At 38.5% G+C, this 27870-nt stretch overlaps 1 protein-coding gene across 3 annotated transcripts in view; it reads right to left on the reverse strand.

Annotated features, from left to right (window-relative positions):
- LOC107617969 overlaps positions 587 to 27870 on the reverse strand; it is a 29106-nt gene continuing 1822 nt past the window's right edge. Inside the window, exons 1-15 of one of the 3 annotated variants that reach the window (XR_002354769.1) lie at positions 13898 to 14371; positions 12596 to 12770; positions 12430 to 12491; positions 11820 to 11897; positions 11650 to 11728; positions 11453 to 11523; positions 11134 to 11235; positions 10358 to 10447; positions 9413 to 9487; positions 9179 to 9211; positions 8863 to 8940; positions 8513 to 8578; positions 7950 to 8062; positions 6602 to 6841; positions 6228 to 6514 (exon numbers count right to left, since the gene is read on the reverse strand). Coding sequence is in view for 1 of the 3 variants with exons in the window: in XM_016319869.2 (XP_016175355.1) it covers positions 955 to 973; positions 7950 to 8062; positions 8513 to 8578; positions 8863 to 8940; positions 9179 to 9211; positions 9413 to 9487; positions 10358 to 10447; positions 11134 to 11235; positions 11453 to 11523; positions 11650 to 11728; positions 11820 to 11897; positions 12430 to 12491; positions 12596 to 12656 (927 nt within the window). In the remaining 2 variants the exon portion in view is untranslated. Of the gene's footprint in view, positions 974 to 6227; positions 6515 to 6601; positions 6842 to 7949; positions 8063 to 8512; positions 8579 to 8862; positions 8941 to 9178; positions 9212 to 9412; positions 9488 to 10357; positions 10448 to 11133; positions 11236 to 11452; positions 11524 to 11649; positions 11729 to 11819; positions 11898 to 12429; positions 12492 to 12595; positions 12771 to 13897; positions 14372 to 27870 lie in introns of those variants that run through there. The other 2 variants (XM_016319869.2, XR_002354770.1) reach the window with 2 other exon arrangements.

Genomic DNA, 27870 nt, shown 5'->3' on the forward strand with positions numbered 1-27870 from the left:
AGTGGTCAGGGATCGTTTTGTATTTTACAGTTCCGAGGGAGTAAAATGTCCACAAATTAAAAGTTTAAGGACCTATTTGTCCTTTTTCCTAAAATTAATTTTCAAATTTTATATAATTACCAGAGTAGGTATAACCTAAAATCCTAAACCCGACTTCGTCCCACCCGTCCAAGATTCCGCCCCACTAAAAACCCGCCCCAAACAGGTAGGAGATACCCACAAATTCGAATAGTATTACCATCTGTCCATCTCTAACTATAATGTCTTAAAAAATATTGTTAAAATTAAAGTAATGTCTCTTACTATTTAGCAACATTTTTTAATTTAAAATTGTTTTTATTTTAAAATTTTTATTTCCAGAATTTAATGAAAAAATATATAGAAAGATAATTTTTTTTTTCTATTTACTCTCGTTTAGTCACAATCTTAAAAACATAAAATACTAAATATAAGAATGAAAATAGAAAGACAGTCAAATCTTTTCTTTTTTTTTTTCCCCTTTTTGCATGACAAAACAACGATGTTTACAAAAATTAATTTTGTAAAATGTTTTATGTTACGTTTTCTTTTAAAGCGTTTGCAAAAATTGCCTATTGAATTGCAAGAATTCATTTCCAGATATCATAGTAAGATGGTGATCATCCAGCTCATACATTAGAAGAAAGCGACCCATAATGACAACCTACATAAAACATACTATGTTAAGACACGAATTACATACATCTGGAATACGATAGGCTCTTGGCTGCACCAATACATGAGCTTCAAGAGAAAACTTTATTTACAATATATTACTTCATCTGCTAGTTTGAATATAAAACTTAATCTAGTATCAATATTATGTAGATTCAGAGGGAGTATATATCAGCGAGTGAGCTTAAGTTGCTGCTCGATTACACCCAAGCAGTGAAAGAAAGCCCGCTTAGAAGTTAGGTGACCTAGACTTTGTCATCATCACCTGGTTGAAGCAGCCCTGTAAAATCAAATAAGCACGTTCAGGGGGGAAAAACATTAATGTATATGAGCTACAAACAGATATGAACTATGATAAGCCACCATGATTGTTTGATCCATAGCCTATATACGGCTGCTAAATATGGGCAAGATCTCAACCATTTTGTTTCTCCCCCAATGTCTCAGGCTATCTAGTCTTTGGGTTTTACACTGCAATTTGTTGTGTCACATGCAGAGGTGCACTAAAACAAGCAACAATTAAGCACATAGCAAAGGGAAGATATCCATTTCTATTATCTATTACTAATTTTACAACCAAAATGTGCCACATGTCACCTCAAAATTGCAATTGAAATCAAATCTTTACCTTCAAAATTTAAAAATTCTCCTCTCTTCCCTCTTCCTTTCTCTATCTATCTCATTCCTTCACCCATTTTATCTCTCTTACATATATCAATGACCAATTACAAATTTTTTTGAGAAAAGGACAAATTCGTCCCTGACCTTTTTTTTAGAAGACATTTTCGTCCTTGATGATTGTAAAATACAATGATGTCCCTGACCCTTCAAATTTTTGGACAAATCTATCCCTCCGTGAATCTCAGCCCGTTAGCCCCGCCGGAAAGTGCTGAGTTGGCTGCCGTGGCTCTGACGTGGATGTAGTGGGGGGACACGTTGGCATGACTTTCTGAAAATGAGACAGATTAGTCCCCAGCCCCCTTAAACGACGCCGTTTCTCCCCCACCCCTCCAAACACATTTTAATTCACATATGCAATACCCATAACACCCATGCTTTCTACTCTGAATTACTGAAAACCCTAGAAGAGCAACGATCAAAGCTCCCCCCACCCCTGTTTCTCCTTCCAAAAATTGCACTACGTGGAAGAGCAATCGGTCCGTCGTGGAGTTGCTGTGGGAGGCCAACAAGGAGGGTTTCGTTGAGGGCGTAGTTGTTGTCTTTCTCAGAAGGTAAGATCGTGACCCTCTTCGTTTAAGTTTTAGTTATTGTGTGGGAAGAAAGGGTGAATGCAGTGTGTGTGCATGTTGAGAGTGTGGGAAACAGGGGTATAATGTAGTGGTTTGTTTCTTTTGAAAAAGTTGTGTGTATGATCAGTAGGGGGGAAGTTGTTCGGGCAAAGGGGTTTCTATCAAAATTTTAGTAACTGTTTTTGGACTGAGACGTTGTTGATCATTGGTTAATTTCAGATGGTAGACGTTTTTGTGGTGCCGGTTTTTCATCATGGAGGAAAGTTTGTCAGAGGGATTGATGGAGTCCTGGTCTATGAAAATGGGAAGGAAGAGAGGTTCCCTGAGATGGACCTAGACTTTGTGAACTTTGGAGACCTTGTTACGTTGTTCAAGGGCTTGGGATACCAGTCATACAGGGAAGTATACTGGTATGATCCCACAAGTAGCGACATTGAGTCGGGATTGAACAAGCTAACTGGGGATGCTGGGATAAATGCAATGCGAGAAAACATTTCGAAGAACCAAAACTCTGCTGAATTTCATATATACTTTGATCATGGAGTAGATGTTCCTAAGGTTGTTGAGGATGCTGGAAGGGATGCTGATGGGGCAGCCGATGTGGAGGTGGATGTGGATGAGATATTAGAGGAACTGAAGACATCCTCTTCATCAGATGAAGGGTATGAAAGCACGGAAGATGTGCTGTACAAACCTCCACCAGCTGGAGTGGAAACCTCTAGTTCTGAGAGTGAAAAAGAAGCCAGTTGCAAGAGAAAAAGACCAACACAGGGTAGAAAAAAGATTGTCACCCCCAAGAAGCCAGCTGCAAGGGGTCAAGGGTCAAAGGGAAAGGCTAAGGTTGAACAAAGGAAGGTTCATAAAAGGGCTAAGGTGAATGTTAGGGGAGAAAATAGTTCAGGGGTTAAGAAAGGTGGTCAGGGGGCTGCTCGGCCGAATGATGAAGGAGGAGGCAGTGGTAATCCTGGTGTTGAGCCAAACAATGCAGGGGTTGGGGGTTTCTACATTAGTGAGTTGCCATCAGAAATGGAAGAAATCGTATTTGAGTATGAATCTGAGGAGTTGCATACACCCATTTCATCTGATGATGAAGGTAGCAGCAGGAAATTTCCTGAATTCGATAATGACTATGCTCACGGTGAGGGGAGGTTTGAGTTGGGAACCAGATTTGCTACTGTTGAAAGGTTTAAGGAGGTGGTGAAGGATTCCTTCATAGCTGAAGGGAGGGAGCTGAAGTGGATAAAGAATGACAAGGAGAGGGTAAGGGTGGGTTGCAAGGATGATGAGTGTCCATTCCTGGTTCATTTGTCTTATAACAAAACACTGCAGTGCTATCAAGTAAAGACATATGTGCAAGAACATACTTGTGCAAGGGATTTAGGGAGCAATGCAGCTGACCAGCATTGGCTGAGCAAGAAGATTGAAAAGAGGATGGCAACCCAACCCCACATGAACACGAAGGAGGCAAATGACTTTCTAAGAGAGGATTTTTCATTATGTCCCCACCCTAAGATGGTGTACAGAGCAGTAGTTGAGGCCAGGGAGAAGATCATGGGCAATGAGAGGGACCAATACAAACGGAGCAGAGACTATTGTGAGCAGATTCTGTTAAGTAATCCAGGTTCGACGGCCAGGTTGGAGCTTATGCCAGTTCCAGAATCACCTCCCATATTTGATAAGTTATACATCTGCTTGGATGCCTGTAAGAAAGGCTTCAGGGATGGGTGCAGACCTTTGTTGCACCTTGATGGGTGTTTCTTGAAGACCTACTATATGGGCTGGCTTTTAGCAGCAGTTGTCCAAGATGCCAACAATCAGTTCTACGTTGTTGCATATGGAGTTGTTAGGGGTGAGACCAAAGATGCTTGGAAATGGTTCCTGACTAATCTCCAGGAAGACATTGGTGACAGTGCCAGCCATGGGTGGACCTTCATATCAGACCAACAAAAAGTAAGTTTTAATCATGATTAGTCAATTAGTTTAGTTTCAGATATCTAGGGTTTAAAGTCAACTAACATTCCTTAATCTCCTTTTTTATGGTGCAGGGTTTACTGCCTGCGCTTAAGGAGGTTATGCCACATGCAAAACTCTGCAATTGTGTGATGCACATGTGGAAGAATTTTATCAACCGCTTCAAAGACTTGTACATTAGGGAAGTTGTCTGGGAGTGTGCTAGATGCACAACCATTGCAGAATTCAAGGAATGTATGGATAAGCTGAAGCAAGTTAACCATGGAGCTTGGGAATATCTCAGCAGGTTTCCACCAGAAAGTTGGGTTAAGGCATATTTCTCTCATGCTTCAAAGGTTGATAACCTCACAAATAATATGTGTGAGGTTTTCAATGCAAAAATAGTTACTTACCGTACGAAGCTCATCCTCACCATGTGTGAAGAAATCAGATGTTATCTGATGAGGAGGATGGTGAATCACAAACGGGTCCTTGTTAACCACACTGGAAAGCTAGCACCAGTACAACAGAAGAGGATGGAGAGGTTACTCAGTCTGAGTACTAAGTGGATGGCCGAATGGGTTGGTGACAACGAGAGGAAAAGGTTTGAGGTGAGCTGGAAGGCAAGCAAGGTAGATGTGGATCTAATTAAATACACTTGCTCGTGCAACAAATGGCAACTTACTGGTAACCTATGTCTCTGTGCAGTATGAATGATTGTTAGATTCTTTTGTTATTTTGCACATTTTCTAAACTGTTTCCCTTGTCAACTCAGGCATGCCTTGCATACATGCACTTGCTGCCATTAGGAAGAGACGGGACCAGCCACAAGACTACGTGCACCCTTGGCTGTGTATGGAGTCAATCAGGAGGACTTACGCACATTGCATTAAACCAGTGCCAAGTTCAAAGTTCTGGGCCAGAACTGAATTCACACAGCCAGACCCACCAATCATCAAAAGAGGGATTGGGCGCCCAAAGGTGCATAATCGGCAGAAAGACCCTGCAGAGCCAATGATGCAAGGGGGTAAGCTGAAGAAGTCCTTCTCTGTGTCTTGCAGCAAGTGTGGTGAGAAGGGCCATAATTACAAAACTTGCAAAGGAGCACCATCGAACCCGAATTGGAAACCGAAGACCAAAAAGCCTAAGAAGAAGAAAGAGAGCACATCCCAAGCACATGTATGTCTCCCTTTGTCACAGTCTGCTCCACCACCAGAGGTAAAATCATTTGGTTACAATGCTATATTTGCTTATAAGATCCAGCAAATACTGTGTCCCTAGTGATTGTAGTTCAGACTTTAAATTGTCTTAGTACTTTAAACCTCAGGGATTTTTATGTCTTAGTAGCTGAATCTTGAAGGATTGATTTGTATTAGTATATGAATCCTGAGGGACTTATATGTCCTAACATTAACTTGTCAACTAATTTACCCTTCATATCCAGGATCTTTCACACAGCCAACCACCCAGCTCAACACCACAGCAGCAACAACCTACTGTAACTGTTTAACTTTTTGCACTATATGTCCTAACATTAAATTGTCCTGAGTACATACTGATTGATTATGTCGGCATCTTATATGGCAGGTTCCGAGCGGAGCTGGTCCAACTGCGACGACTGTTGCCCCTGCTCCAGCAAGAGTTACAAGATCAACAATTGTATTAGGACCACCTGCCCCAACGGGTTCCATTGCTAGGCCATCCACCCCAAGTTTAAACCAGCCCTTCATGCCCCCAGGAAATGCTCCATCCATGATCACCAGCACAGCTCGCCCTAAACAGCCAAAGTTCAGACCAAAACAGAAGATATTCAGGCCACCTGCTCCACTTGCTCAAGGGCCACCACCTTCTAGCACACAGCACCAACACGCAACTCACCAAGCCCCATCTAACACGCAGGCAGCTGCACAACCTCAGCAGGCCCCACCCCCACAAGCAGATAAACTAACTGTCTCAGCGTCGAAGGAGTCCAACGAATGAAGCAACTCATGTCTTATGTTATTTTGTGGCAAATATGTCCTGCTGTAAACGTTTTTTGTTTTACCCAGATATAACTATCTTTTTGTTGGGTATTAGTCGGTTTTTTTGGTTACATGTTTCTGGTTAAGTAAAAACTTGTGAAGACATTACTAGCCAAGTAGTCCTCCTCTTTTTTTTTTTGGATTGTCAGTTACAATGAACAATGTTTGGGTTCAAATATTTAATGCCAGTTACTCAGTGTTTAATTACCTGTGATATTGCCATCTTTCATTTTCTGCATTACATTGCAATATACAGGGTACAAGATTCATATATTTCTAGAAAGAATATGTTCAAATTTTTCCAGGCAACACGTTACAAAATTTATCATATTCAACCATCACTCAGTTCTTACAACGTAAAATACCAGCAATAAGGACAATTACAATCACATACATACACCATCTAACTGGATTTTTTTTGGATTCTAAAGCTACAATCCTCTTCTCTAAACAAATGATCTTTTTCTCCATGTCAGGCTTCCATTCATCCTCTTCAACGTCACCTAATTCCTTCTCTGCCTGGAACCTTGAATCACTCAACCCAAGCCTTCCAATGTGCTCATCTAACCACAAAAAAAACTTGCAATGGGGTTGTCTCACCTGCACATATTCATTCCACACATATCACCATGAAAACCTGGGTTACCCAAACCCCTAACACTAACAGATTCCCACAGTTATACATACCTTATAAAACGGACATCCGAGAAATAATCTGTTAGGGTTGCTGCTCGTCTTCGACATGAACATGATGGCATGTTCTCCACAGAAGCACTTCGGTGACACCCTATCTTTGCCATCCTTCCTCTTAGGACCAGAACCTTCCGCGAATTGCTCTTCTCTTCCTACACCTCCACTCCTTCGGGAGCAAGATGATACCCCATCCGATGCCATGCTCCCTTTCTTCGTTCACCACCTTCGCCCTTTCTGTGCAGACGAGGAAATAGGGTTCAAGATTTTGAAGGATTGGGGGTGGGGGAGAAACGGCGTCGTTTAAGGGGGCTGGGGACTAATCTGTCTCATTTTCAGAAAGTCATGCCAACGTGTCCCCCCACTACATCCACGTCAGAGCCACGGCAGCCAACTCAGCACTTTTCGGCGGGGCTAACGGGCTGAGATTCACGGAGGGATAGATTTGTCCAAAAATTTGAAGGGTCAGGGACATCATTGTATTTTGCAATCATCAAGGACGAAAATGTCTTCTAAAACAAAGGTCAGGGACGGATTTGTCCTTTTCTCAATTTTTTTTTACCAAAGATAGGAGACTCAAACCCGCAACCTCTTAATTAAGTATGGGGAGACTATGCCATTTGAGCTATAACTCATTTAACCAATTACAAATTTGACAATTAAAATGTGCAACATGACATTTTCTAAAGTTATTTAAAAATAATTAATTTTGAGTTAATCTTATAACTATCAATATAATTTTTTTTATGCTAATATCTAATTATATTTTTATATACATAGGGAGAAAAAATATTATTTTTAAATAACAAGTATAAAAATTAATTATTTTATTTATGCAATAGACTTAACACCTAATCAAATGTAAAAGTATACACATTAAATTCTTTCAAATTTTAGATAAAGAATGTTAAAATTAATTATTAGTAAAAAAATTTAACTCTTTCACATGAAAATAATAACTAAAAATCTTATTATTTGACTTTTTTTTATCTACGGAGATCCTGGTCTTCTTAGCCGACATAGACTTTTGTCCCCTACGATATTTTTGTAAAAGTAGTTTAATTCTATAAATATATGCCATAATCTATAATGTCAGAACAAAACCGACATAGTTTTAAAATATTTATATTCCCGTAATATTATTACGGGTAAAAATACTAGTTCTTTAACATATCAACGCCAACTTAAATTGGTGGTGCTCTTCATACCTACTAACCTACCTAGGGTAAACCGGGGAGAATGGTGCCATAAAAAACTTAAATACCATTGTGATTTAGAATCTCAAAGCATTCAATACATGGTTCCCAGAAAGGGCAAGAAGATTCAAAGAACAATATTAACAAACCTCAGCAATGGCCTTCGCAGATGCTCTAGCTTATCCATGCCATCTGATAAGATACCGTCAGAGGCTGACCTGTCTAAATCACTACGCATTGTTTCCGCAATGTCTTTGAGTCCCTGCAAGTAAATCAGGATCACTGAGCATACTTTAAGCAGCAGCTTTCAAATTTAGTTTTTATCAAGTAGACAAATACCATAACCTTCTGTAAAAACTAGTGTCTTAATCATAGAAGATTATTAGGAGACAAGTATGGATGATGGCGCATCAGCTAAAGTAAAAACTGGAGAACTTTCCACAATAGAAATAACTCCAGACCGCTTATTTGTTTCATTGGACAAATGTAACAGTTAAAAGTAAAAAATTTTCTGTGAAGATCTAATTCATACAGGAAGAGACTTCAGCAAATAAATATGTGAAGGATTTTCACCATTAACAATGAGAATAGGAATTAATAAATAAATTGAACCAATTAAATTTCAGATTCACAACCATATTAACAGAGTAATACAAAGTCAATGTTCCACTGGGAAGAAAATAAGAGTAAAAAAAACTGAGTTAAAAAATACCATCAGACTTGGAGCTCCCTGATATGTGAGAACACTACGGGATTTTGCAGAAATCCTCAGCCGCTCCTGCAGATTATTCATTAATTTACATCATCAGATTATCCAAACAGGACAATGGAGAGATTAATCAATGATTAAGCCACCAACAGAACGATAAATTGTGTCAGAAATAGTAATTTTAAATGTCAACTATGAGTACTTCAATTTTTCCATGTCTCTCACTGTCACTTTAATACTCAGATGATCAATGATAGTCCACATTCTATACAATTTGCATATTCAGAAATCCAAACATAATTAGAGAGGAAGAAACAGCAAAGGTGAACATGATTATCAAAAATGAATCCAACCTGCAAGAATTCAGGTGGTTTGCGGGTTTTCCCATGTACGAAGTCGATGAGGTACGCCAAACCTTGATTTGCATCATCCTGAAGCAACCAGAATACTGGATCAGTATTTGTTTAGGTGAAAATCTTATACTAAGCCCGCATGGTAGTGTTTCTAGTAGAGAAAACCTAAAATTTCTTTCCATGTCATGGTGACATGGTGAACTTAGAATAAAAATTATGTACATATCATTTAAATACAAATAAGCGTAGGAAAAGCTTATGACAAAAGGTCAGAAATGGCTTTCAAAACTTAACAAGGACATATAAAATGTTTTACCTGCATGCCACTTAGTGTAGCCAATCTTTCATCCTGAAATACAGACAATGAATAAGATAAGAGGCAGCACATATATAATAAAGACGCATAAAATGTAATATTTAACACTAAATACATCATTTTAATTTGAATGAAAATTAAAATGCACTCAACTCCAAAATCTACTTCAAAATTCTACATTAGCAAGGCGACAATGACAACTACTAACAAGCCAATGCACGAAATCAAACATACCAATGATCCCACTGTGTAATGCAAGATTCCCAAGTCATCATGGAAATTAGTAATTGTACTTCGAACCCCAGCCACCTGCATATCACGATGTTAACCATTGTTATTAACTTACTATTATCTTCCTTTCTCTAGTGAAATCTACAAACTATAGCATACACAACACAAATGAGTATGGCATTGGTAAACTACATTGTCTGGGACAGGAACACAGCTCACTTAAATGAGCTCATTAGAATCGTAGGGTAGGTTATAAATGAAATGATATGCATCTACAAATATATTCTGTTTTTAAGTATTTTAAACCATATCTAGATGCTCAGAGTAATGCAGGAAAATTTTTCAGTGATTTGATTAAAGTAACCAAGTCAAATGCTGTCAGGTTTGAAAGTTCAAAAAGAATTAAAAAAGAATGTTTACTTGGTTTGAACTTTTATGATTCAAAGGTCAAATAGTACGTAAAAATAATAATTGCATGGTTAAATATTGTCAAACTGAATTTGTTGCAGAGATTCGATATATAAATGGAGCTTAAGGAATAAGGTAGAAAGAGCAAATGGTGACTTGGTTAGGAGATGTTAAGATAAAGACAATAGTTTGATCTTAACAATTACATTTGAAATCCTTGGGCCGTCAAGAGAAACCAAAACCGATGCTCCTAAAGAGCTTGTGAATCATTTGGAGAAAATATTTCATAATCAAAGACAAAATGTATCACACATAGACTAGTAACATCTCAAAATCAGATAGACTGAATTCTCAAAATGCCTTCCACAGGAAACCTGATCCTGTTGTTTTGCAGTGTTATGAGTACCTGCGCCTATTTAAATATGTAATTAAAGATGTACTGCATGTATTGTAATCAGCATGTTTATGACTTATGATCTAAAACTGATTGCATTGTGAACATGTGAAAATATAAGAATATGCATGTAACGAAAGACATACTTCATCCTTAATTGACCGTGCCAATTCATTCTGCTTGAGCATTTTGTCATCCAAATGTTGGATCCTCTGTGTCAAATGCTTCTTAGCATCCTGCCAGCAGAAGAATTGAGAAGATGAGTTCTAAAACATTTACACAGATTAGTTTCCATGTTAAAACAAAGGTGCTTTGATACATATGTCAACATGTCTGGGTCATGGCGCCACATGTGACAAAAATATTTCTAGCCATTTGGAAAAACACTTTATCCTGGAAACACAGTTTCTTCTTAATGGTCTATTGTTCCTTAAGGTCAATTAGCTATTCTGCTCCCTTTTTATCTTTCCAGTATTTCATGAATCAAACAGATCTTGGACTAAACATGGTTTAGACCATTGTTTGAAAATAGCTACCTCCAGGTAGCTCATTGCCCAGAAATCAGGCCATAAAAGATTTAAAAGCTTTCATGGAATTGGGAATCCTACATAACATAAACTTCAAATCATCCAAGTTTTTAAGGAACTTTCACCCTAACACTCATGGAAACTTATTAAATTCTTGATGACATTTTCTCTTGATTTTATACTAAGTTTGAAGCTTGCATAGACTAAATATTCTATCCAACTCTACACTGTGCCTATAGACATATACTACATCTTATCTGTGACCATAATAATCATTAATGATATTTTTCAATAGAAATCAAGTCAAACATAAGTGAAGACACATAGTATTCAATTCAGCTGTGCTAAATGGTATGAAAATACAATAAAATCACATGCAGCTAATAGAAACCTACAGCAATGACATCTGAGGCATGCTGCAGCTTTTTTGTCAAATTTGAAACAGCTTTTTCCATACTACGTTTAGTGACATACATAAGATCTGAGAATGAGATTCCCTGAAATTGGAAAGGAAAAGAAAAAGAATCAGTATCACAAATAATCATTGAGGCCACAATGATAAAATGGAAAAATCTATTCAAAAGAATTCTGGGTGATTAAAATAGCTACAATTTGCAACCTTAAATGAAAAAAGATTTTGAAACAATAAATGCTCATAAGTCAGCAACATACCAATGGAACTAAGAAAAAAACAAACCAAAACCAATTCCATACCTTCCACCACATGTAACCATAACCCACAACACCCAATGCAGCTGCTGGAACCACAAGTGAAGATAAGTTACCTGCAGAAAAGGATAAACCCTTAAAAAACAAGGAATGGGGCAGAAAAAATAAGAGACTCTGAAAAAATACCACATGGCAAAATAAAAAATAAATAAAAAGAAAAAAGATGCCACTATATATATTACTTTCTCCAGAACCCCCATTGAGTACTGTAATTGGCCTGCTTGATGTTAACTGCCGAACTTCATTTGCCAATCGACGCACCTAGTGTAGAAATCCAGCAATAAGTTAAATAATTTTTTCAAGTGTATTCCGGAAACAAAGGCATTTATATCATGATCAACCAGCCTGTTACCTGCGCAGCAATGGCATCAGCATATTCACCTTCACCTTCACTGCGATCGCCAGATTTTTCCCATCCCTTCACCAACAACTATAAAAACAATAAAAGAAGAAAAAAAAACTTAGAAGTGGGGAGAAAAAGAAAGGAAAAAAATTATTATAGAATCAGAAACAAATACCAGTATGCACGACAAAGTGCAAATCCTATAACTAATTTATCAAAAAACAGAGACTACCAAAACAACTATATATACTAGCTTTTTTTTCCCTTTTCTGGTACACAACTATATAGCTCTAGTATGACAAGAACTCTCCAAAGTTCAAATTTGCAGGAACCGGAGCCATACTCTGTTACAACTACCACTAACCTAGAAAAAAAAAAAAGAGCGATCATTCGAAACCCTAATTTCCCTATTCCAACACAACCTCCTCAATTTCAATACCAGTGCACTAAATACATCACCAGAAAAAAATAGATTGCAATCAAAGCATATTTGCAATTGAATTTCAAAATCAAAGAAAAAGAGAAAAAAAATAAAAATAATAATAATAATAATAATAATAATAATAGAAAACTTGATACAGACAATGAAGTGAAGGATGTGAGATTATGTAAGCAATACCTGGAGCTCGCCAATTAAATCGGAAAGTTTACCGTTCTTGATGAGGACGGTACTGGTGTAGCCTGAAAGTGAGAACATAGTGGAATCAGATAACGTGAGGTAGGTGTATATAGAGAACAAACTGGTTGCGTTGGGTGCATATCCGATTTAGAAGAGAGAGAGATACCAGCTCCAGCTATGATGAGAATCTTGGAGAAGCCGATCCCGCTTTGCATAGCCATAGCCATGGTTACGACTTACGGAGAGAGAGAGAGAGGTTCCGGCGCCCTGTCCGCTTCTATAGTTGATTTTCTTCTTTCTTTTTTATCTTCTGGGTCGAAGCTACGAAAGTTGCTGAATGCCTGAATCAATCAAGGTTGCAAAAACCAAACCGGTTAAGTAAATGGTCCAATCAAAATCAAGGTTCTGAAAATCGAACCGGTCATCGAACCGTTCTAGCCAAGGTTGCGAGAACCGGACCGGTCAATGAACCGGTCAAGTAACTGGTTCATTGGTTCAATGGTTCAACCGAGGTCAAACCATGATTGAACCGGTTTAGTTAAATATAACATAAAATTATTAAAAATTCAAAGTGGCATGTATTGTGAGATAAGGTGCAGAGCAATTAAAGCATTGTATGAATTAAAATTGGTCGAAGCTTGGTTCCTTCATTTAAGTTTGTCAATCTTCATGTATATATAACACATTAGCAACTTCTAAGCTTGGTCAAACAATATCAGTTCCAGATATAGCAGAAGATAATGATCCATTATAGGCTACCTAAATTTGAGGCCACAAATTTTAGCATGGTGCAGGGAGAAAAAGAAATCAGTATAGTCTTCAATTTGAAGAAGAAGAAGCAATTCCACAGCACAGTAAGAAGCTCAGAATACACAAAAACTGAACAATTAAATTAACTAAACAAAAAAAACACAATATAAAAGCATGAATAACCTTTATAAATTAGGTTTCCATTCCTGAATTTTCCATTTTCATAAATTAGGTAATCTTTTTGTTCTTTACTTCTTAACTTCATTCTCTTTTCCCATGAATAAACTATCACCTTGTCTGAACTTCATCCAACCCTTATTTTAAAGCCATATATTAAATCCAATGCAGAATTGTAGCAATGTTTCTCTTCTGAATCAATGACAGCAAAATAACAATTTACCAAAATAACAAGAAAAACAGATTGGATTTATAACCCAATCTCAGTAGAATTAATTCAATATCAATCTCAGCAAATATAACCTCAGCATAATTAATATATTAAACTTAAAAAAAGTAAATTTATAACTCAATCTTAGCAGAATTAATTCAACATCAACTGACTAAATTCAAATAAAACTTCAGAAAATGAATATCTCAAAACTCAGCAGAATCATCAATAATTTATCATATGTATATTCAGAACAAATAAAGAAGAAAACAATGTAATACAATTACAACAAATTGAACATTATTGAAGAGGATAAAGGGGAGGTTTTACGTTATCTGGATTGCCAGCGAAGGAGAGGAAAAGACAGCATAGAGCCAGCGAGATAGAGAAATTCAAATTGGGAATTTTGGTAACGTGAAACAGAGAAGCGACGACAGTGAGACACGGTGCGGAGCAGAGAGGCAGTGACGACAAGACTGGCGGGGAGACGAGAAGGGGCCACAGCCAAAAACGACGAGGTGAGAAGAAGAAACGACACGGCAAGGAGGGGAGAAGCAGTGACGACCTACGGCGAGGAGTGGAGAAGCGACAACGACCAGCGGTGAAGAGCAAAGAAGTAGCGACAAAGAGAGCTCGGACAGAAAAACGGCGATGCCAACAACAGCCCCGAACCGACCTTAGCTTCTGGCGACGCGAGGAGAAGAGCAGAATGAAAGGGGGGATGGTGATGGTGGCTCTAATAGGGTTTCGCCGTTTAGGAGAATCTAGGGTTGGTGAGGGTGTGTTTGTTAGCGAAAGAAAGGGGATAACTCAGCATTGGTTTTTTGTGTTTTATCTGGAATCAAAACGGCGCCGTTTTGATTGTTGGATCAGCGAACCAGGACTTTAAAAAACCCGGCCGGTTCGCTCGGTTTGTCGGTTAACCGCCCGTTCAGCCGGTTTTTAAACCGATTTTTTGCAGAACGGTTTTAGAGGCTAACCGGACCGGTCAAATGACCGGTTTCCGGTTAATTCGGTCAAACCGGCCGGTCCGATCTGGTTTTCAAAACCTTGGTTCTAACTACTGGTTCACTGGTTTATAAGTTCAACCGATTCAACCGTTGTTGAACCGAAAAAACCGTTTTATAATAAAATAATAAATATAAATAAACTGATATCATATAACCATGCAGGCAAACTCAACAATTATACTGAATTAGGAAAAGTATAAGGTATAGTGTGAATAATTCAACCATCAATAAAATAAGCAAATTCACAACCATTAAGAAGGAACATCGAATTAGTGAGAGGGTGAGCTTCTTACAACAGAAAAGAGGGAGAATTGAAACAACAATCAATGAAACAAATCAAACAATGCTAGCTGCCCATTTCTCTATTCCTCTATTATAAACACACCAAATATAGTTATAGTCTAACAAATTTCAACAAATCCAAATTAATATACTCACTAGGAAGAACAATCTCAACAGCAAGAATCACAATAACAATAATTTAATGAATTAACAAGAGCAAGATTGGAATAGAAAAACCAACAACCTAATAACAAAAAACAAAAGCAATCTATATCCCAAGAATCATAATAACAAATTAAAAAATCAACAAATTAACAATTAAAAAAAACACAACAACCCAATAATCTGAAGAACAATAATAGGTATATGAAACAAACAACAACAAAACTTGAATAGAAAAATCCAACAAATTCAGCCACAGCAACCCAACAATTTAACAAATTAAGACAACAGCAGCCCAATAATTTAGCAAATTATCCACTTAACAAGTTCAATAACAAAAAATCACAATAAAACCAAAAATATTAAAGTAAACAGACAACATAACAGAAGTAAAAGGGTGAAGCATATGAATCTTCTAAATTGAAACAGTTATATGATGAAGGTATAGACATAGGGTTCCTGGAGAAGAGGTGGCTGGACCGTTGAGGAACTGGAGAAGGAGTGGTTGGACCGTCGCGAAATTGGAGAAGGGGTGGCTGGACCGTCGCGTAACTGGAGCCGTGGAGGGTGGAACGCGGCGGAACTGGAACAGAGGAAGGTGGAGCGCGGCAGAACTGGAGCAGAGGAGGGTGGAGCGTGGCAGATCTGGAGCAGAGGAGGGCTGGAGCGCGGTGGACCAAAACCGATGCGGCGGAACAGCGGCTGCTCCATGGAGAAACGACACGAGATGAGTTGCAGTGGGACGGCGGCTTCGAGCATATGCGATGCGATGCGACGCGACGGCTGAGACAAGCAAAGACACGCTAAAGCAGTGGGGCGACAGCTAGACCAGATTCGACGGCGGCGGTAGGACGGCGGCAGTGATAGCTTGAAGAAGAGAGTAGCGATGGAGGCTAGGGTTTTTTCTTTTGAGAGAGGGATGCAGAGGGAAGATGAGTGGGAGACAGAGAGGTAGACGGTGACTCGGTGTTGGTGAGAGGGTTTTTTCTGTTTATTTTTTTCAATTTTCTTTTTTTATTTAAAATTCAAAACGGTGAGTTAAAATGTGAAAACCAGTCGAGTCCCAGTTCGGTCCGATCGACCGGTTCCCGGCCGGTCCAACGGTCCAATTCCGGTTTTTTAAATGAGCGATTATGCTATTTGTCTGAACCGTTTTTCTTATCGGTTCACGGTTCGACCGGTTCAACCGGCCGGTTCGAACCGATTTTCAGAACATTGATCAAAATTAAACCATAATTACACCGGTTAAATTAAATATAATATTTAATTCTAAATATTTAAAATTAGAGAAAGGCTCTACATCCATGTAAAAATTACATGGATGGTATTCATATAACTTTCACTCCATGCCCCACATCCCTGTTTGTTTTACACGCACCACTTATAACCTATATAACGAATCTTTATTTTGCTTTTTCAACATTTCTCAACGTAAACCTTCTGATATAACGTAAACCTCTTTCGCATTCTTCTTCACCTTCTTCTTCTTCTTCTTCTTCTTCTTCTTCTTCTTCTTCTTCTTCTTCTTCTTCTTCTTCTTCTTCTTCTTCTTCTTATTTATCCTAATTAAATTCGTTGTTCTCCTCTTTCGCATTTTTCTTCTCTGCATTATGGATCTGGATTGATTCAACGTAATTAGCTTCGTCGTTCATCTTTTTCTTCATTTTCTTCTTCGATCTGCACTTTTGAGTTGAAACAATGAATGAATCATCTTCAAATCAGTTGAATGACTGCGATTTGGATGATTCTTCTGAAACGCATCAATTTGATGAGGTTTGGATTATTGAATTCTGAATCAAATTTAATGGAATGAAATTGCTAATTTTATTTGAAGTGAATTGAATGGACTGAGGTGATCCACATCTGAATTGAATTCAAATCAATTGATAATATGTAACTGTGAGTAATTGTGAGTGTCATTAACTGTGAGTAACTCTGAGTAAATTTGAGTAACTTTTCAGTTCGGTAAGTACTAAAGAGGTGGTTCATCACTTTCATATTTTCGGTTCGGTACGTAGAAAGCAGTCTAACAAAAATTAGACCAACATGTTTTGTTTTCTTCCCTAAGCACTATATAATTGTTTCACCATAATTAAGATTTTGGTTCACCATAATTAAGATTTCGGTTCATCATGCAGACTAGCTGTGTTGTGGACGAAAAATTTGTCCCAAAGGTGGGAATGATTTTCAAGACCCTAGAAGGAGCTAGAAAGTTTTACAAATATTATTCCAAACTTGTTGGTTTTTCCACCAAAATAAGCAACACGACTCGGGATGGAGACAAGATTAAGAATCAACTAATTGTATGCTCTAGAGAGGGGAGGTGGAAATCAAAGATATCTCCAACTTTGAAGACAAATGCTTCATGTGGGTTAAATTGTCCGGCCAGAATTTATGTACACATAATGAAGGATGTTGATCTTTGGACAATTTCCAAAATTGTTTTGAATCACTCACATCCTTGTTGTCCAAACCAGGCTGAGATGCTCAAACAACACAGGGAGCTTAGCATGTTCGTGCGTCGCACCATTGAAACCCATGAGGAAGCTGGAATCAGACCGAGCAAACCCTACCAATCATTTGTGGCAGCAGCTGGTAGCCACCGTGAACTAGGTTTTATAGAAAAAGACGTAAGAAAATACATCACAAGGGAAGTACGGAATATTTCAGAAAAAGACGATGCCAAAGAATTTGGAAAGTACCTAGTAAGAATGAAAGAAAAGAACCAAAATTTCTTCTTTGAACTCAACCTTGAAGGCGATCACTGCATTAAACATGCATTCTGGGCTGATGCAAGAAGCAGGGATGCATTCAATTATTTCGGAGATGTGGTTTCATTTGATACCACATATAACACAAATAGGTATTCGGTTCCCTCAAAGATACTTTTGATGTTCAGTGGTTGTACATATTTCGGTTCACCATAGTGTGCTTGTTATTTATGCAGGTACAATTTGGTTTTAGGTTTTTTTATTGGTGTGAATCACCACGGGCAGTCCACACTTCTTGGATGCGCGCTGGTAAAAAATGAGGACATTCAATCATTCAAATGGCTATTTGAGTGTTGGCTACATTGCATGGGAGGGAAGGCACCAAAAGGTATTCTTATCGATCAATGTGCATCGATTCAAAGGGCAATTGAGCTATGCATGCCAACAACAATTCATCGCTGGTGTATCTGGCACATAATGAAGAAGATCCCAAGCAAACTAAATGGCTACAAGGGACACATTGATATTGAACAAGAGATGAGCCATGTTGTTTGGAACTCGTACACAAATACAATTTTGACAGAAACTGGAACGATTTCCTCAGAAAGTATGGTCTTGAAGGCAACAAGTGGCTTTTAGGTAATTGAGATTTCAATTCGAATAATTTTTATGCTTATATATTTTTTTCCCAAAAGAATGCATGTTTTCGGTTCACCACAACTTATAAATTTGGTTCGGTTTGCAGAGCTGTACGAGGATCGGCATATATGGATTCTGGTTTACTTGGATCACCACTTTTGGGCCGAGATGAGAAGCACACAAAGGAGTGAGAGCATGCATTCATTTTTCAACAAGTTCATCACATATAATAGCTCCTTGAGACAATTTGTGAAGCAATACGACAATTGCCTCGCAAGCAGAGAACAAACAGAGAGAGAATTCAATACTGCAGATTTTTACACTGTGATACCGTGTGCCAAAAATCAGCAATAGAGGCATAGTTTCAGTGTGTATATACCCATGAGAAGTTCAGGGAAGTTCAAGCTCAATTTAGAGGTAAAGTGAATTGTATCACAAGATCAATGCATTCCACCCTGGGTTTCACAACATATGAAGTCATAGAGCAGGTTTTCAACTCCACATTCAACAAGTTTGTCGTCACCTACGACGCAGTATCACGAGATGTAAAGTGCCATTGCTTGCTGTTTGAATCTAGGGGCATATCGTGCCGCCATTCCCTAAGTGTTCTAAGCTTTGAGCGAGTGGATAATGTGGCACCTAAATACATATTGGAACGTTGGAGCAAGAACATAAAGAGGAGGTATACACATATCAAGAGCAACCAAGATGAACCTGTACTGGAGCCAAGAAGTAAGAGATTTGATGAATTGGTGTTTCGGTCACACAATATATGTGAATTTGCATCCGAGTCTGAAGAGTTTACCAGAATTTTGCACCAAGCATTTGACAAGATCATGACGGAGATGGAAGAATATCAAGAGAGAAGGAAAGGAAAAAGTTTGTTAACCCACGAAGAAGCGACATTAAGCAATGTGAATGATCTTCAAAACCCACCACGTATCAAAACAAGAGGTCGGCCCAAGAACAGACTTGGATCAAACCTGAAAAAAAAGATCTCAAATGCCATGAAGAAAAAAAAAGACAGCTCCAAGCGAGGTAAAATTGACTTGCTTTTGATTAGTTAAAAATTCAATTGTTCATTTTCCTAATATACAATTAATTATGTCTTTTGTAGTTGAACCTTTTAGACTCCGAATCATCGATTCAGTCAAGCTCCACTCTTTACAATACACCAGATATGAATTATCCAAGACAGGATTTTACAAGTTTTAGTTTTTATTAATGTAAATTTTTGTTCACCCATGAGCAAATTTCAGTTCACCATAGTTATAGCAGGTTTAATTTCTGAATGTTGATAGTCTTTAATGAATAGTCACTTTTTTTATGAAATTCTATATTGATATATGCAGTTTTTCGATTCGTCTAGTGTATTAATTTCTAAGTTGAATAATAAGAATTTGTTTTTTGGTTCATGGTTCAGAGTTCAGAGTTTTGATAGTAGCATTCTTTTAAAATTTGATCTATGTTATGTTGCAATATGCACTTTTTCGGTTCACCAGTTGCATTAATTTTGGTTCATTATGTTTTTCGGGTTTAGGGTTTAGGGTTTAGGTTTTAGGGTTTTAGGGATTTAGGGTTTATGGGTTCAGGGTTCTGGTTTTAGTGTTTAGGTTTAGGGTTTAGGGATCAGTGTTTAGGGATTCAGTATGTTTCTACCTTTTGGTTCACCCAGTGTAGTAATTTTGGTTCACTGTGTTCTTTTGGAGTTCATAATGTATTGGTAATCACCCTGATTTCTTTCACTGTGAACCTACAACAAAACAGCAGCCAGGCAGTTCCAACAGATATATAACAAGACAAGGAGTAATTCATCTTGAATCAGTATATACATTAACATTAGATCCATACATTAATATTAACATTTACATTAATGTTGACATATATACATTCAAAAGAAGCAGTGTTTGCTTTTTTAAACAAGTTGAACAAAATATTGTTAATTAGAACCATTCAAACTGAACTGGTTTTGAGATTCACTTGATGTTTCTGAATCTGTTGGAACAATTTTTTCTTTTTTCATGAGCCTCTTTTGTCTTGTTCTTTCTGCCAGTGTTATATTGTCAAATTCCGATTCTGATTTGGATTCCAAAAAAAGATTCTTCTTCCGAAGAAGAATCCACAACAACAACTTTCTTTTCTTCTTTCTCCCTTTTTCTTTTCTCTTTCCCCTTTATTTGCTTTCTATACAGAAGTCCCTAAAACACAAAATTATTTAGTTAGTAGAATATTTGAAACGAGGAAATACAAAAACAATCAGGTGAATCAAAATGATCACAAACACTCAACCAAATTCAATTCATGTGATGAATAATACGTGATAAACATTCAATTATCAAGAAAAATATTTCTGCATACACAATGCTTCAAATCAACACATTACCATTGTGTCTGTTGCTTCCTTAGAAATCCGGTCGAGTATCATCTTCTTTGTCCAATAGGCCACCCACGGTGCCGGGGGAGCATCAAGTCCATCCAAGTGAGGGAACTTGGTTTCATGGAAGTAAATCAGCATCAAAACAAAAACACAGCCCTCAACGGACTATTTCTTCCCCTTTTTCTTGTTTTCGATTCCCTTTCTCAAGAAGCTGAGCACATGACATGCCCAATCCTACTGTCGGATGTTGTCCACACAAAAGATAGGCGGCTTATGGATCGCGGAGGCCATGCTTACCGTCGTCCGCAATAAGAAGCACTTCTGTATAAAGACGACAAAAGTCCTGCAGAATTTTTGCCGATTCTCCTCCCCTTCAACACTCATATTTAGGATAGACTTTGTCAAAGTCGCCAACATAACACATTTGAGGCTGTCAAATATTGCCTTGTCTTCCTCATTCAGTTTGCTATAGTCAACCTTTTTAGGAAAACGATCCCCTACAATATTTTAATAGCAACAAATGAGCCAAAAAGGTTCAGTTTAATTTTTTACATACCAATGAACCGAAATTAAAGGTAGCAATAAACCGAATTTAAAGGGAGCAATGAAATGAAATTTAAGTGAGCAATGAACCGAAAATAAGCAAGAAGTGGAAAGTGTATTACCGTCGTGGCTTATCCCCAGCGCAGCTGCTACCTTGGCAGGTGTTATGTATATTTTTCCATGGAGAGTTTTTAGGCAACCATGATACTCATCATAGCAATCAATCAATTCTCTTAAGAGGGCATGAGATACCTTCATTTCTGGGACATGTGCCAGGCACTGAATCTCATTTCTTCAACTATAGCTTTCTTTTCCTGACTCATATTCTTAAACACTGTTGATAAATGATAGTATTTCTCCATGCAAAAGAAGTACTGAATAGAGTAACAACCAATTTCAAAGCCCTAGTTACACTATCCACTGAACTGTAAAAATACATTCACAATAGTTTGACTTTCTAAACAAAGCAAATCAATCCAGGAAACATAAAATGCAACTAGGAGAAATGCGACATTGCAAGATTTTAAGTGAACAATAGTTTTTTCACACCTTTGGTAGTCTCTGTTGCTATTTTCGTTCTTTTGTGGTTGTTCGTTGCCAAATCTTCTCACTATTCTTCTACAGTAGTGGTTTTCGCAGAGAACGTGACTGAAATTTGAGTGATTTTGAGAGAGATTTGAAGAGAAGGATAGGTTTTGTGTGTTTTGAAGAAGAATTTTGTTTTTTTATAATGAAGTGCGTGGAAGTCACGTTTATTTTAGTGATGTTGGAGGCGGGTAAATTTATTTGGGCGTGGGTCAATTTGAGATTTAGGGGCTATGGGTTTAGGGTTCATTGTTTAGGGGTTCAGTGTGTTTCAAAATTTCAGTTCGCCCCGTGTATTAATTTCGGTTCACAGCTTTCATGGTTGAGGGTTTAGGGTTCAGGATTAAGAGTTCAGGGTTTAGGGGTCTAGGGTTCAGGGTTCAGGGTTCTAAGGGTTTAGGGTTTAGCATTTAGGGTTCAGAGTTTAGTGTTCAGGGTTCAAGTTCAGAGTTCAGGGTTTAGGGTTCAGGGTTTAGGGTTTAGGTTTTAGGGTTTTAGGGATTTAGGGTTTATGGGTTCAGAGTTCATTGTTCAGTGTTTTAGGGTTTATGGTTTAGGATTTAGGTTTTAGGGTTTAGAGATTTAGTGTTTAGGGTTTAGGGGTTCAGTGTGTTTCTACCTTTTCGGTTCGCCCCGTGTATTAATTTCAGTTCACCTCTTTCATGGTTGAGGGTTTAGGATTCAAGATTAAGGGTTCAGGGTTTAGGGGTCTAAGGTTCAGGGTTCTAAGGGTTTAAGGTTTAGGGTTTAGCATTTAGGGTTCAGAGTTCATTGTTCAGGGTTTATGTTCAGAGTTCAGGTTCGGGTTCAGGGTTTAGGGTTCAGGGTTTTGTGTTTAGGGTTTAGGTTTAAGGGTTTTAGGGATTTAGGATTTATGGGTTCAGGGTTCATTGTTCAGTGTTTTAGGGTTTAGGGTTTAGGTTTCAGGTTTTAGGGTTTAGGGATTTAGTGTTTAGGGTTTAGGGTTTAGGGTTCAGGGTTTAAGGGTTCAGTGTGTTTCTACCTTTTCGGTTCGCCCAGTGTATTAGTTTCGGTTCACTATGTTCTTTTGGATTATAAATGTATTCGTAAATACAGTGATTGCAATCACTGAGAACCTAGAATAAAACAGCAGCCACACAGTTCCAACAGATATATGAATATTAATAATTGATACATACATTGATATTAAGAATAGATATATACATTAACATTGACATATATACTTTTGAAAGAAGCATTGTTTGCATTGTTTGATATATACATTAACATATATACATTTGAAGTATGCATTTTTTGCTCTTTAAACAAGTTAAAAAAAATATTGTTAATTACAATTAGTATATGCTATTTGCTATCTAAATTCCCAGATGTGTATTTACAATAAGGGGTGGAGAGGAAAGCAGGCGGCTTGGTGAGTCTTATTGCTTCAGATTCCGAAATTACTTGGTCTCTCATTTTGTTCATTTCATGAAACAGAAAATGTGGATCATATTGGTATCTGGAGTCATTAATTTCCTTCTTCATTTCAATTGAAATGAATTAGTTACATAAGAAATGAACCCAAATGAAATAAGAACAATATTATTCAAAGCCCTAATCCTACTGTAAAAATGCAATCACAATAACCCTACATCCTGAACACACTAAATATCAAGTAAATCAAAACCACATTAAATAACAACAACTTTAATTCAAAGCCCTAGTTATACTGTAAAAATGGAATCACAGTAACCCTAAACCTAAACAAATTAAAAGGAGGCCACCGAACCGAAAAATATTCACTTGGTTAATCAAAATTATAAGAGCCACCGAACTGAAAAGCATTCATTTGGTGAATCAAAATTATATGAGCTACCGAACCGAAAATTTTATATGTGGTCAATAAATGGTGATCAATTTTCAATCAATAAGAATAGTATTTTCTGCATGGAAAATAACTATTGAACAGAGTAACAACCAACTTCAAAGCTCTAGTTACAATATCAACTTAACTGAATGAAATAAGAAAAGAAAGAAGTTTATTAATTTAGAAAGTACTTACTTGTGTCCAAGCTTTATATTTATATCTCTTGCCGCTCTTTATTTTTTGTGGATCTATTGTTTCCAGCCATTTCATTACGAATATTCCACAATTATAGCTAAGCAAGAATTGAGTATAATACGATCATTAGTATATAAAATAAAACATATTAAAAATAGCACTATAGAAGAGAAAGATTCTTACTTTGTACGTTGACCATTCAATGGGATATACTCTGCTTCCTCTCCCAGTGCATCCACTATTAAGGGTTCCGCCCCAGCGCACACCCTCATCTGGAAAATTATTAAACTCTGAAAGAGACAAAAAAAGTAAATAAACAAAACCAACAACAGTGAACCAAACTCCTCTCATGTACAGAATAATTTCAATAATTTACAAGAAAATAACTTACAACAAATTTGTTTATTTCCTTTCTCGAATCAGGTATTTCTTCTGGCTTCTTGTTGATAGGGTCAAGGACATAGAATTTCTTATTGTTTACATCAGCAATCCACAACCACCAATGCCGTCCATTGCAAATTGGGACAAATAGCTTAAGTTTCGAAAAATTATAGAATATTTCAGTGGAAACAATAGCAAACAAGATAATTATCAAAGAACTTTAAATATTACAACTTACAAATGGATGGGATGCAAGTTTCCTTTTGTCAATAAACTGCTAGTAGTGGTCATACTGCTGAATATTAAAACTGTGGACTTTTTTTGTGCTCTTATCATAGTACTTGTCGCCATATGTTCCTGTTCATACCCTGGGTCGAACTGACCGACCCGGGATGTTTAAATGACAAGTCGACCGACCTCTTCAGATCAGGACTACCCGACCTCTTCTCAAAGAGCTCGGTCAAATCGCCATAAGAGGCCCAAGCAGGCCCAAACGAAAGGACACAGCCCAAATCTAAAGGCAGCAAAGGCCTAGAAAGATAAGGCGGTCCCCCTTAAAGATAAGATAACTCCACTCAAAGATAAGATAAGATAACTATCTTATCTCCAGAAAAGGTCACTCTACGCCATTATAAATACGCTGGAGCACCCAGGTATAACTCATACTCTGATTCTACTAAAAACCTACTTAATATCCTTGCTAACTTAAGCATCGGAGTCCCTTGCAGGTACCACCACCCTCCGGTGACGAAGGATCAACACCACCACCAAGTCGGACACAACAGCTCTGACCAATACAAAAGATCTCATCCGAGATCGACCTACAGTTTCAGGTAACCCTCGGAACATTGGCGCCGTTGCCGGAGAACCTGGAAGTCATCCCATCATCATGGCGGACAACCTTGACAACGACCACAACTCTGATTTAGAGAACCGAACGCCACACAAGAACGCGGAGGTTACACTAAATGACACTTCTCAACCTAACAAAGACAAGAACTCCCTAAGCACGGGAGCCATGGAGGCACTTCAAGATCGTCTAAAACAACTTGAAAAAGAGGTTGAGTACCAGCGGGAAGCCGAGAGAGACTTACGAAGAGAAGCTAGGCGACGCCGCGAATTAGAGGACAAGCTCCTGAAGATCGAAGCCGATCTCGAAGCTAAAACTACCCGATCCATCCACGAGGATAACTCCCGCAAAGAACAAGACCCATTCACCAACGAGATCATGAAGGCCAAAATCCCAAAAGACTTCAAACCTCTCGACATGACCCTGTACGATGGCACGACAGATCCCAGCCATAATCTCGGCAACTTCCGAAGTAGAATGTATCTCACCGACGCCTCAGATGCAACTCGGTGCAAAGCCTTCCCAACCACTTTGACTAAAACAGCAATCAAATGGTTTGACAATCTGCCCCCCAGGTCCATCTCAAGCTTTGACGACTTAGCCAAAATGTTTCTGGCCAGATTCTCCATCTAGAAGGACAAAACTAAACACGCTCCAAGTCTACTGGGGATTAAACAAGGAGATTGGGAAAGTCTTCGTAGCTACATGAAAAGATTCAATAAGGCATGTTTGGACATACAAAACCTACCAACAGAAGCAGCCATTATGGGCCTCATCAATGGCCTACGAGAGGAACCTTTCAGTCACTCTATATAAAAAAAACATCCCACATCTCTAAATGAGGTACAAGAACGAGCGGAAAAGTACATCAACATGGAGGAAAACTCCCGATTAGGAGAGGCCTCCAAATCCGGACTCTTCTCTTCTTCCCATGATAAGGATAAAGAGTCCAAGAAAAAAGAATACCAGCATGGCGAACAGATCAAGAAATATCGCAATTACACCCCTCTTCGGGTGTCTCTCGTAGATGTCTATCGAGAAGTATGCCACACAGAAAAGATACCTCCACCTCGCCCACTCAAAAGCAAGAAGGGAGGGGGAGATCAGACAGAGTACTGTGAATACCATCGAATCTACGGATATCCCACCAACGAATTCTTCGATCTAAAGAACATCATAGAAAAATTGGTAAGAAAGGGAAGACTAGATCGGTACTTAGCCAACAAATCAGATGAGCCAAGAAAAAGAATAAGAGAAGAAGAGGTTGGACGAACTGAACGACCACCTCGCACTCCGGAGAGACACGTCTACATGATAGATAGAGGATTTGCAGGAGGAGAAGTCTCCAAATCATCTCGCAAAAGACATCTGAAGGAGATATATCATGTCAAAGAAGGAGAAGGAGCACCCGAACTCCCCACTATCACCTTCACTAAAGAAGACGCAGCTGGTGTCATCTTAGGACATGACGATCCCATGGTCATCACTATCATATTAGCCAACGCTAATCTCCACCGCACGTTGGTAGACCAGGGAAGCTCGGCGGACATTCTGTTCAAAATGGCCTTTGACAAACTCCGCCTAGAGGAGAAAGAGCTCAAAGCATATCCAAACAGCCTATTCGGGCTGGGAGACACTCTAATCCAACCACTTGGATATATCTCCTTGCACACCACCTTTGGAAAAGGAAGTCGGTCAAGGACACTCAACATAGACTACATTGTGGTCGACGTTGGTTCAGCCTACAATGCCCTGATAGGTCGGACAACGCTAAATCAGCTTGGTGCAGTCGTCTCAACTCCACATCTATCCATGAAGTTCCTGACTACAGAAGGAATCGCAACAATAAGAGCAGACCAGAAGACAGCGTGCCGCTGCTACAACGAATGTCTGAACCTCAGAGGCAAAGGAGAAAAAATTCACACCATTGAGCTCAGGAGAGTTCGAGGACGGGAAGAACTTCGTCCACACCCTGAAGGCGAAACAGAAAAAGTTCAAATCGGAGATACTCCAAATAAAACGACCAATATTGGCACAATTCTAAAAAGGGACGAAAAGGAGTCCCTCATACAGTTCTTACGAAGCAAAGTCGACCTCTTTGCTTGGAAGGCCGCAGACATGCCGCGCATAGACCCTAAGTTAATGTGCCACAAGCTGGCAATCTACCCAGGATCTCGACCAGTACAGCAGAGACGTAGAAAGCTCGGACCAGAATGATTCCAAGCTGTGAAAGAGTAGGTGCAAGCTCTACTGGAGGCAGGATTCATAAGAGAAATCAAGTACCCACTAATGGCTAGCTAACGTTGTCTTGGTGAAAAAATCAAATGGGAAGTGGCGCATGTGCACCGACTACACTGATCTCAACAAAGCCTGCCCAAAAGATCCTTATCCACTCCCAAGTATCGACGCTCTGGTGGACGCCTCCTCCGGATACAAATACCTCTCGTTTATGGACGCCTATTCGGGATACAATCAAATCCCGATGTACCCACCTGATTAAGAGAAAACCTCATTCTTAACCCCGAAAGCAAACTACTGCTACATTGTCATGCCATTCGGACTCAAAAACGTAGGAGCCACTTATCAAAGATTAATGAATAAGGTCTTCGCAGACCACATCGGGAAAGTCATGGAAGTCTACGTGGACGACATGTTAATAAAGACACAAAGTGAACAGTCGTTATTGTCCGACCTCACCCAAGTATTCGACACTATAAGAAGGCATGACATGTGGTGCACA

The sequence above is a fragment of the Arachis ipaensis genome, chromosome B09 (genome assembly GCF_000816755.2).
Source record: "Arachis ipaensis cultivar K30076 chromosome B09, Araip1.1, whole genome shotgun sequence".
Classification (NCBI taxonomy): Eukaryota; Viridiplantae; Streptophyta; class Magnoliopsida; order Fabales; family Fabaceae; genus Arachis; species Arachis ipaensis.